This window comes from Acomys minous (assembly GCF_964271855.1).
Source record: "Acomys minous genome assembly, chromosome: 13".
NCBI lineage: Eukaryota > Metazoa > Chordata > Mammalia > Rodentia > Muridae > Acomys > Acomys minous.
In genome coordinates this window covers 56919881-56934347 of record NC_140495.1, presented here as the reverse complement: position 1 = coordinate 56934347, position 14467 = coordinate 56919881, and the positions used below count along the sequence as shown (strand labels likewise).

Below are 14467 nucleotides of genomic sequence, written 5' to 3'. Positions count from 1 at the left end.
CAACCTCAATTCTTTTTTTTTTTTTTTAATATTTATTTATTTTATATGAGTGCTTTATCTGCTGAAGAGGGCATCAGATCACATTATAGATGGTTGTGAGCCACCATGTGGTTGCTGGGAATTGAACTCAGGACCTCTGGAAGAGCAGGTGGCGCTCTTAACCACTGAGCCATCTCTCCAGCCCCCAACCCCCAATTCTTTTTTTTTTCTTTTTCTTTTTCTTTTTAAATTAATTTATTCTTGTTACAAACCCTCAATTCTTAACTGTGAAAACTGATACCTTTTAGTTTTAAAGGTGGGTTAGGCCGCCGGTAATGTGGTTTGGCCTGGACAAAAAAAATCCCAAAATTGGTAAAAGAAAGTAGATAGGGTTCTTTTTTTCCCACTTATCCCCTTTAAAAAACAGGACTCTTTGTTATAATTGTTAGGTATAAAATAAATACAGATGCAATACCTACAGCAAAGACAGCATAACAAAGAGAGATGGCCTGAACTGTGAGAGTGAGGCTGGCGGGCCGCAGAGGTGGCTCAGGGAATAGCTCACTGTGTATGTAAGCGGGAAGATGGAGCTCAGAGCCCTGCGGTCTGCAGACTCCGTCTACGTGCTGACTGTGTGTGGAGCCTGCCTGCCTGTAGCTCCAGTGTTCTGAAGGCAGAGGCAGGGGATCTCCAGAACAAACTGCTGGGTGCACCAGTTGTACAGAGGAGCTCTGGGATTAACTAAGACCTGTGTAGACGAGCACCGTAAAGAGTGATGGAGGAAGGCTTCCACTGTCAAACTCAGGCCTCCATATGCACATTGCACATATGTGTTTCCACACACACATGAACATGAATACACACCCATAGACACATGCAAAAAAAAAAAAAAAGAATTAAGACACTATCAATTTAAAGCTGATTTAGATATGTTAGGATAAGTGTTGTAAGGCCTAGATGAACCACTAAAAATAACTGAAAATGTAGGTGAAAATCAGTACAGAAGTCACATGCATGCTAGACAGCACCCACTTCATAGGAAAGCAAAGGTGAAGACGCTACAGAGGAACAAGGCGCTTATTACATGACCTGGAGCAAAGGAGAGGCAAAGCAGCACAGATGAAATGCCAGGAGGATGCTCAATGCAAATGCACTTAGTCACTCAAGAAGGAGAAAGTATCAGACATATTTAGGGCCTGGGGAGGTGGTTCAGTGGTTTAAGAGCCCTGGCTGCTCTTCCGAAGGATCCACAGGGAGGCTCACAAACATCTGTAACTCCAGTTCCAGGGGATCTGATGCCCTCTTGTGGCCTCTGCAGGCACCAGGTACCCAAGTGGTACAGAGACATTCATCAAGACAAGATAGCAATATACATAAAATAAAAATTAAACTAAAAAAGAAACAAGTTTAGTCTCACAAATACAAGTAAGTTAAAAATAAAATGCCATATTATACAATCAGCAGGATGGCTATATTAATGATAGACAAAATAAACCTCAAAACAAAAGCATTCTTAAAGATAGGAGGGCCGATTTATGACGCTGGAATTGTGCTATCAAGAAAACATAGAAAATATATATGACCTAATACAGCCTTACATGACATGATGCCCAAATTGACAGGAGTCACAAAAAAAATAAAAAAGCAACAGTCATAGTTAGGGACTTCAATAATCTGATTATTTATCACTTTTATTAGTATATATTAGTTGTACAAAGCAACTGGTTTCCTAGGATACTTCACACGTGGACATAGGACATTGTGATCATCACTGCCCTGCCACTCGCCACACGCCCTTGCCAACTCTGTCCTCCCACTAGCTCTCCTTTGTTCCCATGTCTTTAAAGAAAGACCTACAAACACAAAAAAACACATGCTTATCTTGTGAGTGTGTGTGTGTGTGTGTGTGTGTGTGTGTGTTGGGGTTGGGAAAGGGTTTCTTGTAGCCTGAGCTGGCATCAAATTTGCACATACTTGAGGTTGGCCTTAAATTCCTGATCTTCCTGCCTCCACTTCCCAAGGGCTAATAATACAGACACGCATCACCACACAGGCAGCACAATCAGCTTCAGTTACGTCAATTTTATGCAAACAATGTGACTTTGCTCTTTTAAATATACGTCACACACACCGTTAAAATCTCTCTCCCTCTCTCTCCCTCTCTCCCCCTCCTCTCTCTCTCTCTCTCTCCCTTCCCCCCTCTCTCTCCCTCCCCCTCCCCCACCTCTCTCTCTCTCTCTCACACACACACACACACACACACACACCAACACATCTGCTGATTGGCACCCAGGTTGACTCAGTGACTTATAAAAGTGCTACAATAAACGTGGATGTGCAGGCCAGTACCTGACTTTTAATAATTGATAGAACAAACAGGCAGTGTGTCAACAGGATATAAAAGCCTTAAAGAACAACACTAACTAGACTGATCAGGAATCTACACCTCACCCCACCTGGCAACAGAAAACATAGCAACAGAGTACACAACCTCCTGAAGATCACAGCAAAGACTCCAGAACACACAACACTAGGTCCTAACAAGTCCACACACAATGAAAGGGGTTAAAGCGGGCTGGAGAGATGGCTCAGCAGTTGAGAGCACTGGCTGCTCTTCCAAAGGAACCAGCACCCACATGGCAGCTCTGTCTGTAACTCCAGTTCCAGGGGATCTGGCACCCTCATACAGACATACATGCAGGCAGACCACCAACGTCCATATGTTATTTTAAAAAAGGGTTAAAGTGGAATAAAGTATGTTTTCTAATAAAAATTAAGGAAATCAGATATAAAAACATACGTAGGAATTAAACAATATTCTGGACTGACTAAGATAATGACTCTATATTAATACCTGAAAAACTGGTTTTAGAAGAAAATTTCAGAGATTAATGTGCCATTTAGTAATAAAACTATCAATCTACAAAGAAAATACATTTATTATAAACATGAAGGTTAAGCCATATAAAAAGAGAATCCATATATTCCTGAAGCAAAAATTGATGAAGTGGAGAAATAATTGAATTATAACAGTTACTTCCATAACTAGGATTCTCTTTCAATAATTGATAGACCAAATATTGAAAATTCACAATATACAAGTTTTTAAAAAAAATAATGTATTTTTATTTTAGGTACATTGGTATTTTGCCTGCATGTATGTCTGTGTGAGGGTGTCAGATCTTGGAGTTGAAGACAGTTGTGAGCTGCCATGTGTGTGCCAAAAACTGAACCTGGGTCCTTTGGAAGAACACTCAGTGCTCTTAACCGCTGAGCCACCTCTCCAGCCCATTTTTTTTTTAACTTTCAAAACCCTTATTTATTTATTTATTTTTATTTATTTATTTATTTATTGGTTTTTTGAGACAGGGTTTCTCTGTGTGGCCTTGGCTGTCCTAGACTTTGTAGACCAGGTTGGCCTTGAACCCCCAGAGATCTGCCTGCCTCTGCCTCCCTGAGTGCTGGGACTAAAGACATGTGCCACCACACCTGACTCATACAACTATTATTATTCAATTATCTAATGCCATTTAAAAAAATGTTTTAAGCCTAGAAGTGTTAAAAAAAAAAAGTCTTGAAAAATAAGAATAAAAATTAAACACCCACTCTTCACTCTCAACTCTTATCCGAGGGGCTGCAAAGATGGCACACAGGCTGAGAGCTCTCACTGTCACCAGAAATGCCTGTGACTGCAGCTCTGGTCTCCACATGCAAAGGCATAGGCAGCACAGACACCCTACACACACACACACACACACACACACACACACACACACACAAATCTTCAGCTACAAATAGATCTCACTGAACTAACAGACATAAGTTCAGAGATTAGAAACAGAAACCAAATGTAAATACCTACTGTGATAGCCAACTATTTTTTACAAGGATTGCCAAGATAATTCGAGGTGGAAAGGCAATCTTTTCAACAATTTGTATGGGGCAAGTAGACACCTACACGCAGAAATGTACCCGCAGTCCCACCTCACCACATGCGTGTCACACAGACGCAGATGGGACGTCCAGCACACAGAAAGGGGGACTGGTAAGTTCTGACTTCATCAACATGATATGCTTTTGGTCTCAAAGGACTATGAATGTGTAAAGACAACTGAGAAAGTGAGAAAAAGACTTTGCCAATCATATATCTGATAAGGGGATCATTCTATTTAAAAACAGAAGCGTTGAATGGGAGCTTGAGCAAAGGAAGGCACATGAAATATTCTTCTTCTTTTTTTGTTTTCATATTAGAGTTTCTCTGTGTAGCCCTGGCTGTCCTGGACTCACTTTGGAGACCAGGTTGGTCTCAGACTCACAGCAATCCGCCTACCTCTGCCTCCTGAGTGCTGGGACCAAAGGCATGTGCCACCAGAAATATTCTTAATGACACTAATTATTAGGCACATGACAAGTCAGAACCACAGCAAGCCGCTGCCTCCTCACTAGAACAGCTGTACTCAAAGACACGGACATTATGTGTGTGAGAGTATGTGAAGAAACGAGAACATGAATTCATTGCAGGTCAACATGTTAAATGTCGTGGCCACTTTGGAAAAGTTTGGCAGCTCCTCAAAACGTCAAGCATAAATTAGCATGTGGTCACAACTCTGATCCTAGGCACCAAGTAGAAGAGAAATAACACTATATAGCCATAGAGGATTCTGGGAAGATGGCAGAGGAAAAAGAAAGCAATTACAATAGGCAGAACCTGTCTGGTGTAACTATTTTGGATCTGCATTCTAGTAAAGGCTTATGACCTCCAAGAGGGATTGTGGATGGCTAACCGGTTCATTCCAATCATGGCTTGCTCTAGGCATTAGCAACAGCTGCTCATGTGCCAGGTTCCCGGCCCCACGGCAGACAATGCATGTGTTCCGGGAGCATCTTGCAAACAGCTGGTAAGAGCCAGAAAGGGCAGAGAGGCCTCCACTCTTCACCCTGAGGATGTTTGCTTTGGGTCACAATGCGACAGAGGAAGAGGTAGAGGCCACTTCCCGCCTCTTTTCCTACTTCCTGTACTTTTGCAAGACTCCTTCCAGCAACCAGGTAAATCCCCCAAGGACTGAAAGAGCCCGCGCCCTTTTCCAGTCCTTTTCTTTGTGTTGTTCCTTGTAAGAGCTGGAAAATTAGGGCTGGGCCCTTCAATCCAGATGTGGTGGTGCATGCCTTTAATCCCAGCCCTAGGGAGGCAGAGGCAGGCAAATCTCTTTGAGTTCCGGGCCAGCCTAGTCTACAAAGAGAGTTCCAGGACAGACAGGGCTGTTAAACAGAGAAACCCTGTCTCGAAAAACAAAAACAAACAAAACAAAACAAAACAAAGACTCGGTCCTTTAAAACCATCCGCCTATCAGTGAAATTCGTCACTGTGCATGCCCAGGGAAAGGTGCACGCACACTGCACGCTGATCACCAGCACAGGACAGCCTCCAGCAATCAACCAAATGGCTATTGTAGAAACAAAACAAAACCTAAAACAACAACAACAACAACACCTCAAAGAAATACTACATTATGGGACTGCAATGCCCAGTTGTCAGTAATAACAAGATCACACAGGATGAGGAACAGAAAAATATGGCTCAGAGGGTAAAAAATAAACCAATTGAAAATGCCTCTGAAAAAGACTCGATGTTGGCTACCCCAGACAAAGATTTTAAACAATTGTCTTAATGAGGCTTAAAGGCTAACAAAAGACGTGGAGAATATTAAGAAAACAGTGTACAAACAATATTGAAATATCAACAGGAAACCTAAAGAGGGAGACAAAGAGAAATTCTGGAAATGAAAAGTACAAGGAACGAAGCAAAAAACTGACCAGAAGTCTTTGAAGGCATAATTGAGCAAGCAGAAGAAGCAACAAGCTTGAAATTAGGATAAGGCAAATTAGTGAATCTAAAGAAAAGAAAGAAAAAAGATGGAATAAGAATGAACATAGTATAGAGGACTCGATGAAACTCCCCAAATTTGGTAAAATAAATAAATATAAAAGTCTAAAAAGCCAAATTAAATCCACAAAGGCTGAACTCAGTCCAAAAACAAGACATACATTGTTACCAAACTATTGGAAGACAAAGATAAAATGTCTTCAAATCAGTAAGAGACCTGAGAGGGGCCACCTTCCCCTGTGACACTGGAATAGGAGTGACATTATTGGGACATTATTAAATTCTATTAGAGTTAGTCACAAGTCTTTATCACAAGTATCCCTTTGAACATTGTACAAGAAACACAAAGTAGACCAAAGTAGACCCAGAGAGAGGAGACTGTGGGACTGTGGGCAGCAGAGGTAATGGTAGGTCACTGCTAATGGGCATACGATTTCTTCGGGGGAATTTAAAATGTTCTAACATCAGATTATGTTCACATAAGCACAACTGTTGAAACCCCCAGACTGTACTGTGTAAAAGGCTACACAGGATGGTATGCCGGTTACGTCAACAAAGCTGTTGCCAGGAGGCGAAAAGGACGAAAAGAGAACCTGACACAGTTTGTTGCCAACAAACTCATGCTAAAACAAGACGGGGCTGGAGAGATGGCTCAGTGCTTAGAGTGTCTCCTGCTCTGAATGAGGACGCCATGCCCTTATCAGACAATTGAGAACCATCTACAACTCCAGGCCTGGGGATCTGACACATCTTCTGGTCTCCAGGGGCACTACACAAACATGCATAAAACACACACACACACACTGATACACACACACACACACACACACACATATATGTATATATATACATATATATATAAACTCATATATACACACTTGCACAATGAACTCACACATATGCACTCACACTCATACACATTCCTATATAAACACTCAAACACATGCGCTCACACTCATACGCACACTCACATACATTTGCATACACTCATACACTCACTTGCACATATTCATACTCATACATAGTCACACACTCTCATTCATTTATACACACTCACATAAGTGCACTCACATTCATACACATGTTCACACACTTATACACATTCACACACATTCACTTGCACTCATACACACAAGCTCACACACACTCATGCATGCTCACACACATTCACTCACATGCATCCATATATGCACACACCTATATACACACATTCATATATACACACACTCACACACATATACACACTCATATGCGCCCACTCACACTCACAAGCAGTCATTCACACTCATATGTATACACTCATACATACAAGCTCATACACATGCACACACTGAGTCACACTCATACACACCGACATACACACAAATTTAAAAACAGCTCCTAGAGGAAAGACGATGGATGTGAAACAGATGGGGATGCAGTCAGGAACAGAGAGCGATGCAAACGTCGGGTGGTGGCAGGATGGATTCGAACCAGAGGCCCCTACACAAACAGCACAAGTCCACACCCAGCCCTGCTCCTCGTCGCCAGCTACCCACACGCTCCCAGCCCAGAATCTTCGCAGATGTTGTTCCCTCTGGCCTCGCTGACTCTCCTGATCCCCAGACCTCAGCTTTGACCTCCTCTCCCTTGGCAGGCTCATAGGCTCCTCAGGGTGAGCCAGAGTCTCCTCCAACAGACTGCAAGCGCCCCTGCACCTCTCCGCCCACAAAGCAGACCTGTTGTCTGTGTGTGTGCTGGCGTGACTATCTGACCAGGTGCCTGCTTGCAGATGTACACCTGCTCCCAGTGCGGGTACACTTCACCAGTCTCTCCTTCTCTTGGGGGAAGGAGACAAAAATAAATTATGACTTAAACTATTGTTCTCTGGTGAGTCATGGGAGGAACTGCCTGCTCCTTTTTATAGAAAAATAACTTTCACATTATCGAGGCAAATGGAATGTGCAATTCTCACAAAGTTCTTGCGAGAAATCTTTGCTGAGAAACAGTGCCAGCTTGCTGCTTAATGATATTATTATCCCCAGGAACAGAGGACCTGGACAGCTGTACCCATGGAGCAGAGGCAACGACACTGGGACTGGATGTCACTACAGCCTACGTCTAAGGGCGACAGATGCCTGCCTGTTCTGAAGAGGAAACCTGGCTGTCTGTGACCCTTCCCTATCTGTGTGTCAGGAAGTGGAGGAGGCGGTGACAGACCTACACCAACAGGGGGTCCAAAGCAAGGGGTTGAAATGGGAGGACACCAGCTGCTGCTGATAAAGCTTGCACTATGCAGGGAAGGGAAAGTAAAGGAACCAGATGCTCATCTTAAAAAATAATAATAATGAAGGTTGCCTGGAGATACAGCACACCTTTCTTTCTAAGTATGTAAATTTGAAGGTAACTCTATGGACGGGGGAGGAGGGCAGACCTAGGTTAGGGACAGAACACTGCTCAATGAATGAACAAACAAACCACTTCTTAGTAACATTCAACAGAGGAAAGGTAATTTCCTATTAAAAATGCCATGGCATGTGCATACCAGTCCCAATTCAACCGCCATGGCCACCTAGCATTCCCGGATTTGAGGGATAGACTTTCAAATCTGTGACTGACCGTGCCTGACCATGCCATAGTAAGTTCATTAGCCCGAGAGGCTCTCCTGTTTCCCCCACACCACAGTCGCAGGGAGCCGCAGCCTGATGGGCGCCCAGGGCCTGCTGTGCGAGAGTAAAGGAAGATTGGGGTGGGGAGAGCCTGGTTTAGAGCCTCTGCCTCTGTCCCTCCCTAGGCTTCCTTTCAGCTGTGGGCAGGGGAGGGACAGCAAAGGCACAGAGAAGAGAATGAGGCATCAGGCCACAACCCTTGGGAGTGTTTCTTTGCAAAGAAAACAGGAGAGCTCAACCATCCACAGAATAAACAGCAGCGCGTATGAGCACACAAATAGGAGCTTACGTAAGACAGATGACTATTTTCTGAAAATTGCGTAACAACTGATTTGGTGGGATTCAGAGACCCTATAAACAGATGAATTAAGTTCCTTAGTGGGATCCACATGGCTCTCCAGCCTCGCACACACACATATACACAAGAGTCCACGTGTGCCAGCAACCTTTACCACGCAAACACACCCCAGTGAAGTTCAATTCTCAGATGACAATGCATGGCAGCTTCCACAAGACCAGGGGCTGAAACATTAGTTTAGACATTTTCAGGTTATTAGCATAGGAAATATATATTTCTGACCAAGCCATTACTTCAAAAATAGCTAGGCACAAAGGCTCCAAACTTTACAATCTTACTTTAGAAATTTTATTTGCATAAATCTTAATGGGAACTATAATATGAGCGCATGGTAATGTTGGGGTGTGTCTTGCAAAGATGCCTTTAACATGAAAACTTCCTGTCTCCAGATGTGAGCCATACCAAGGGCTGACTGCTGAACATCTGTATGATGGATAGGACCCCGGAATCCAGGCACAAGGAACATTTCTGCAAGCTGGCTTATTTTGAACTTTCTGTGTATATTAAGGCAATACACCCCTTACTCCACACATACACATGTGCTGAAATTAACACTTGAGTTTTCCAGAATATTGCATATATGACTGGCATTCCTACAGTCTAGCAGATGCACAACTGAGGAGATTTATAAATAGGAAGACACGATCCACAGCCTATTAACAAGACAAGCCACCTTGGCTATCCCGGAACATTCAAAACAGGCAGACTCAGACATTAAGTTTACTATGTAACTAAGTAACAAAAAGTCGCTATCAGTAAACTCCCTATGAAACAGCAGCAAAGATGAAGGTCCATATACACACAGCTTTTCACAGTATAAGACAATATTCATGTAACCAGGCATGATGGCCCACACTTTTGATCCCAACACTCAGGAGACAGAGGCAGGTGGGTCGCTGTGAGTTCGAGGCCAGCCTGGTCCACAAAGTGAGTCCAGGACAACCAAGGCTACACAGACAAACCCTGTATTGAAAAAACAAAAAAGAAACAAAAAACTCCAACAAAACAAGAGACAGTATTCATAAGAGATCCCTGAGTTGATGGCTCATTATTCCTGTATTTCCTATAGAAAAAAAAATGAGTCCTAAGGGGTAGACTGTCTAAAACATCCAAGCACTATCCACTGCCAGGACGGCAAGCAGGTCCCTTGCAAAAACCAACTTCTCAAGGCCACCCACCCAGCCTGAGGGATGGCAGATGTACAGTCTCCTGGACATGACTGGAGGCTGCCATACTAGGAACTTTCCAACTGGGGTATGAGAATACAATGTATTTACTTATTCTAAGCAAGTGAATTTAAATCAGCCATAGCTAGGTTTCCCTCTGCACCCAGGGCACAGAATTACAATGTGCTGAGAGACTACCCTTCAGGGACAAGGTCAGCGGCCTGGGGGAGGTGGCCATGTGCACAGGGGCTCAGGGTATCTTCCACGGCTGCAACTGTCAGCTAGGAGCCAGCCCTTTAAGGATGAGCTTCAACTCATAACTGCAACGTCTTTTCATCTTGCCCTCTGGCTGCCATCTCTCCAATCCAAGGATATCAACTACGCCATGTAGACCCACAGTAGAAGCGTGAAATGTTACGAATCGAGCGCTGTGTTTACCCAGTCTTCCAGGTCTGTCCTGTTCCCTCCTTCCCCTTTTTCTCTCTTGAATGTGAATGTGTGCTAAAGGAAACACAGATAATTATGATTTTGCTCCAAAATTCACACAACTGAAGAAGACAGGATAACGTCCCTAAGGCAGGAGATCACAGGTATTCTAGAACACAGGACACTAGGTGCTGAAGGTCTGGTCTCAGTGTCAGGGATGGTAAGCACACAGGCCCTGGCAATGACCAAGCGGCCTGCCTCTCCAGACTCACCCCACCTCACCACCTTGCTCTCAGGGGCCCACCTGGGGTCAGGCTTGACGCACTGGTAAAAGGCAGCCATCTTCTTGAGTGTACTGCAAGCCTCTGGCTCTCTCATCCTTCTGGAAATTAGCAGCAGGAAGAAGAGTGGGCCTCCCTGGGCACCAGCCAGGGGTGAGGGGCTGTAGGGACAGCACCGGGCACTGGGCCCAAGTTCTTGTCCCCGTTCCCCCAGCAACTCATCTGAGCCATGAGGAAGCGAGGTGTCTGCCAAGCACGGCGCGCTCCGGAGCTCCTTGGGCAGGTGTGCAGGCACAGGGCAGTTACAGCTCTCTGAGAAGCACACGGACTTCCTTCTCCGGAGGGCCAGGAGTGGGGGTGGCCTGGCTCCTTGGGGAGTTGGTCTAGAGTGCTTGTCACCTGGCTCACTGTGACTAGAGTCGCCAGCAGAGAACAAAACACAACCGACTGGGTAATCGCCTGCCTCACGTGCTCACCAGGGAAGTGGCAAAGGCGGAGGGCAGGACTGTAACCTCCAACAGACACTTGGCCCCTCCCTTTGGCTGTTGGACTATTGAAATAATGCTCCCCAGGAAACCAGAATGCCTCCGGGAATCTCACAGGGGTGGGGTGGGGAGAGCCCAGGCTGTGTCAATCAGAGGAGGAATTTGTCTCCCATGGGGAGACCGCAGCTCTGCAGGTCACTTTGCAGGAGAGGCTGAACCTGAGACAATTATGGCCCAACAATGGTTGGCCATGGACCCTGGCCACGGCTGCTTACTTATGCGTAACCGTGGGCCACTAGTTAAACCTAAATCTCCTATCGGGACCCTAAAGAGGGACTCTGGGAAGAGCTAGATTATTGGATCTCTGTGTTTTTCCCAGCGTGGCCACAATAAACAAATCTCCTCTCCCTATTTTCCTTCATTAATTTATCTCTTCAACGGGCTGACTTGAGGACAGGGTGTTCCAGCCAGCTTGTCAGGGCTAATGGCCCAGGCTCTGACCCTAACAATCCTCATCTGAAGAAGGTCAGAGCCTGGGAGGAGATCTAATGTGAAGAAAATCTAAGCACATACTCTAAGTGGAACCACTCCCATTCTTATACAGTGAAGCCACTGGGGGCCCCCAGGTCCACTCTGCAGAATGGGGGGCGTGGTGTGGGGCGGGGACATGCTAATCTCCGCCCCTACACTCTGCTCTCCGGCTTCCCCTTTCTTTTTAGTTAGTCTTCGAAGCTTATCACGCTTCCTTGGGCCCTACACATTCTCAAACTGCTTTCTCCCAGCCTTCCCAATGCTGCACGTAGCTAGGTACAGGTTGTCACAGAAAACATTCCTCTCTCCCTTCCTCCTCCCGCCCCGGGCGGGGCGGGCGGCGGGGGGGGGGGGCGGCGGGGAGAGGGCGGGCACGCTGCTGAGACCTCCAGCCTACACCTGGCAGGTGCAAGACCACACCCACTCAAGAAGTCACCAATACCAGCCTCTCTGGCTGAGAACTCTGCCCCTCCCTGTGACAAAGCCAAGAACTTAGTGACATCCTCTTTGCTTACCTACACCTGCCACTTCAAAATAATAGACTCCAGCAACCAGCCTGGCAAGGCCACTGGACTGAGTCCAGCAAAGCCCGACTGCTGCGGGCTGCTACAGTCAGCAGTTTCTAAGCAACATCTCAAGTGTTGACAGAAGGTGCTAGGCAACTAATGAGCGTGGGGTGTGACTACATTATTAAAATCCAGGGCAGCACTATGACTTCTGAGGGTGGTTCTAAAAAAGACTTTTTTTTTCTTGTTTTCCAAAATTGCATGATACAGAACTCTAGCCCAGAAGTTTACAATCTAAAGAGAAAATTGTGGCAAGAATAGCTAGTGATGGCAAAAAAGCAGTGGACATGAAGGACACCTATACCCTCTTCTCTTTATGGGAGGTTGGAGTTTGCAGGCTCATGGTACTACCTGTCCTGTCTTCTCTTAGGGAAAAGGAAAACAAGCTGATGGACAGTCCCCTGTCTCCGGGGGGGCAACTCAGGAGCCTGTGTAGCCAAGTGAAATACTAAAGTGACAGGGACAGGACCTCAGGGCCGCTGCCCCTAAGGAGGGGTGTGAGTTAGCAGCACTCGGCCCAGTGGTACAAGGAGACCAAAGCACATGACACCTACAGCAGCAGTTCTGTCCTGTGGCGCCAAGCAGATCAGGGGCTGCTGTGCTTGCCAGCTCTCGGGTGTGATGTGCCCTCTCCCAGGCAGCTCCACAGTGCCTTGTGACTACAGGGGCTCAGCGTCCAGAGTGGAGCCCAGCACAGGATGGCGCCCATCTTGTGTTTGCACCTCTGCATGTCTAAGGACCAAGATTGCCTGCAGAGCAGGAAGGCAGATGAGAGAGGTAGGTCCTGCCCCAGGCCTCACAAGCTTCCACACACATCTGTACCTCCCAGCATGCTCTCTGTGGCACAGGGTCCACATTTTACATGGCTGCTCGGTTTTTTAACCAAAGCATTCAAGAACTACTCTTGTTGTTGCTGTTGTCCCAATGTTTAAACTATGTATCTCTGGGATGTAAATATGTCATACCCATATTTGTCTTATAAATGTAACTTATATAAACTACAACAGAAAATCTTTTATGGAAAAATGTTTTCATAATAGGACCTCTGTCTTGGTCCATTTTCTAGTTCTTTTTTGTTGTTGTTTGTTTGTTTTTGTTTTTGTTTTTGTTTCGAGACAGGGTTTCTCTGTGTAGCCTTGGCTGTCCTGGACTCAACTCTGTAGACCAGGCTGGCTTCAAACTCACAGCGATCCACCTGCCTCTGCCTCTGCCTCCCGAGTGCTGGGATTACAGACAAGCACCACCTTGCCCAGCTCCATTTTCTATTTCTATAACTGAATAATACTACACATTGTTTAACTTATAAGGAATAAAGGTTTATATAGCTCATAGCTCTACTGGGAAGTCCATGCAGAAGGAGCTGCATGCGGAAGGGGGCCTTGCTGTTGGTAGAGACTCTGAAGAGTTTTGAACTCTCCTAGGAAAGCACACTGTCAGAGGAACACACATGAAACAGAACCAATCTGGTTTTTATAACAGACCCACTGGAGGTAACTCACGAATCCATGGATTGGCCAATCCCTTCTTAAAGAGCTTGCATTCCCATCTCTTTCTCTATGTCTTTTATTTTACAAGTGCCTCTGTGTTGGTGTGTATGTGTGTATGTGTACATGTGTGCGTGCATGTGCGTGCACATGTGTGCAAACATGGAGGCCAGAAGTCTGGCCTTGCAGATTCAGTTAATTTAGTTCTCCAGCTTGACAACTTTCCTGAGGCTCCCCTTTTTCTGTCTCCAGAGTGCTGGGATGACAGGCAGGCTGCCACGCCCACCTGGCACTTATGTGGGTTTCCGAGGCTCATAACTCCGCTCCCCATGTTTTTGAGGTAGGTGCTTTGCCCACTAAGCCCGCTCAACTCTTAGTGCCTCATAACGGAGATTCAATGTCAACCTGGAGTTTTGGTGAGGACATCAAACCACAGTGACACTCTAGGTCGCCAGGAACCATTCCACTCAGAAGGATTTGTACAAGTGAAGCAGGCTCTGGATAGCTTCTAGCCCCTTTGAGCGAATGCTCACACCCACCAGGGGCTCAGCGCTATGGCTCAGTATTACAAGAGCAGAGACACAGGATCTTCGAGGATGAACAACTAGTACAAGATCACTGATGCAGCAACTGAAAATCTGACGCTCAACCAAAGCTTG

General features: G+C 45.6%; 1 protein-coding gene across 5 annotated transcripts in view; it reads right to left on the bottom strand.

Moving 5' to 3' along the window:
* The window catches only part of CRACDL (CRACD like), a 117897-nt gene that overhangs the window by 48844 nt on the left and 54586 nt on the right, over positions 1-14467 (bottom strand). Inside the window, exon 1 of one of the 5 annotated variants that reach the window (XM_084753635.1) lies at positions 10766-11143. The exons of the other annotated variants lie outside the window; for them this stretch is intronic. Within the exon in view, the coding sequence (XP_084609761.1) occupies positions 10766-10839 (74 nt within the window). The 5' untranslated portion in view covers positions 10840-11143. Of the gene's footprint in view, positions 1-10765; positions 11144-14467 lie in introns of those variants that run through there. 5 annotated transcript variants of the gene reach the window in all.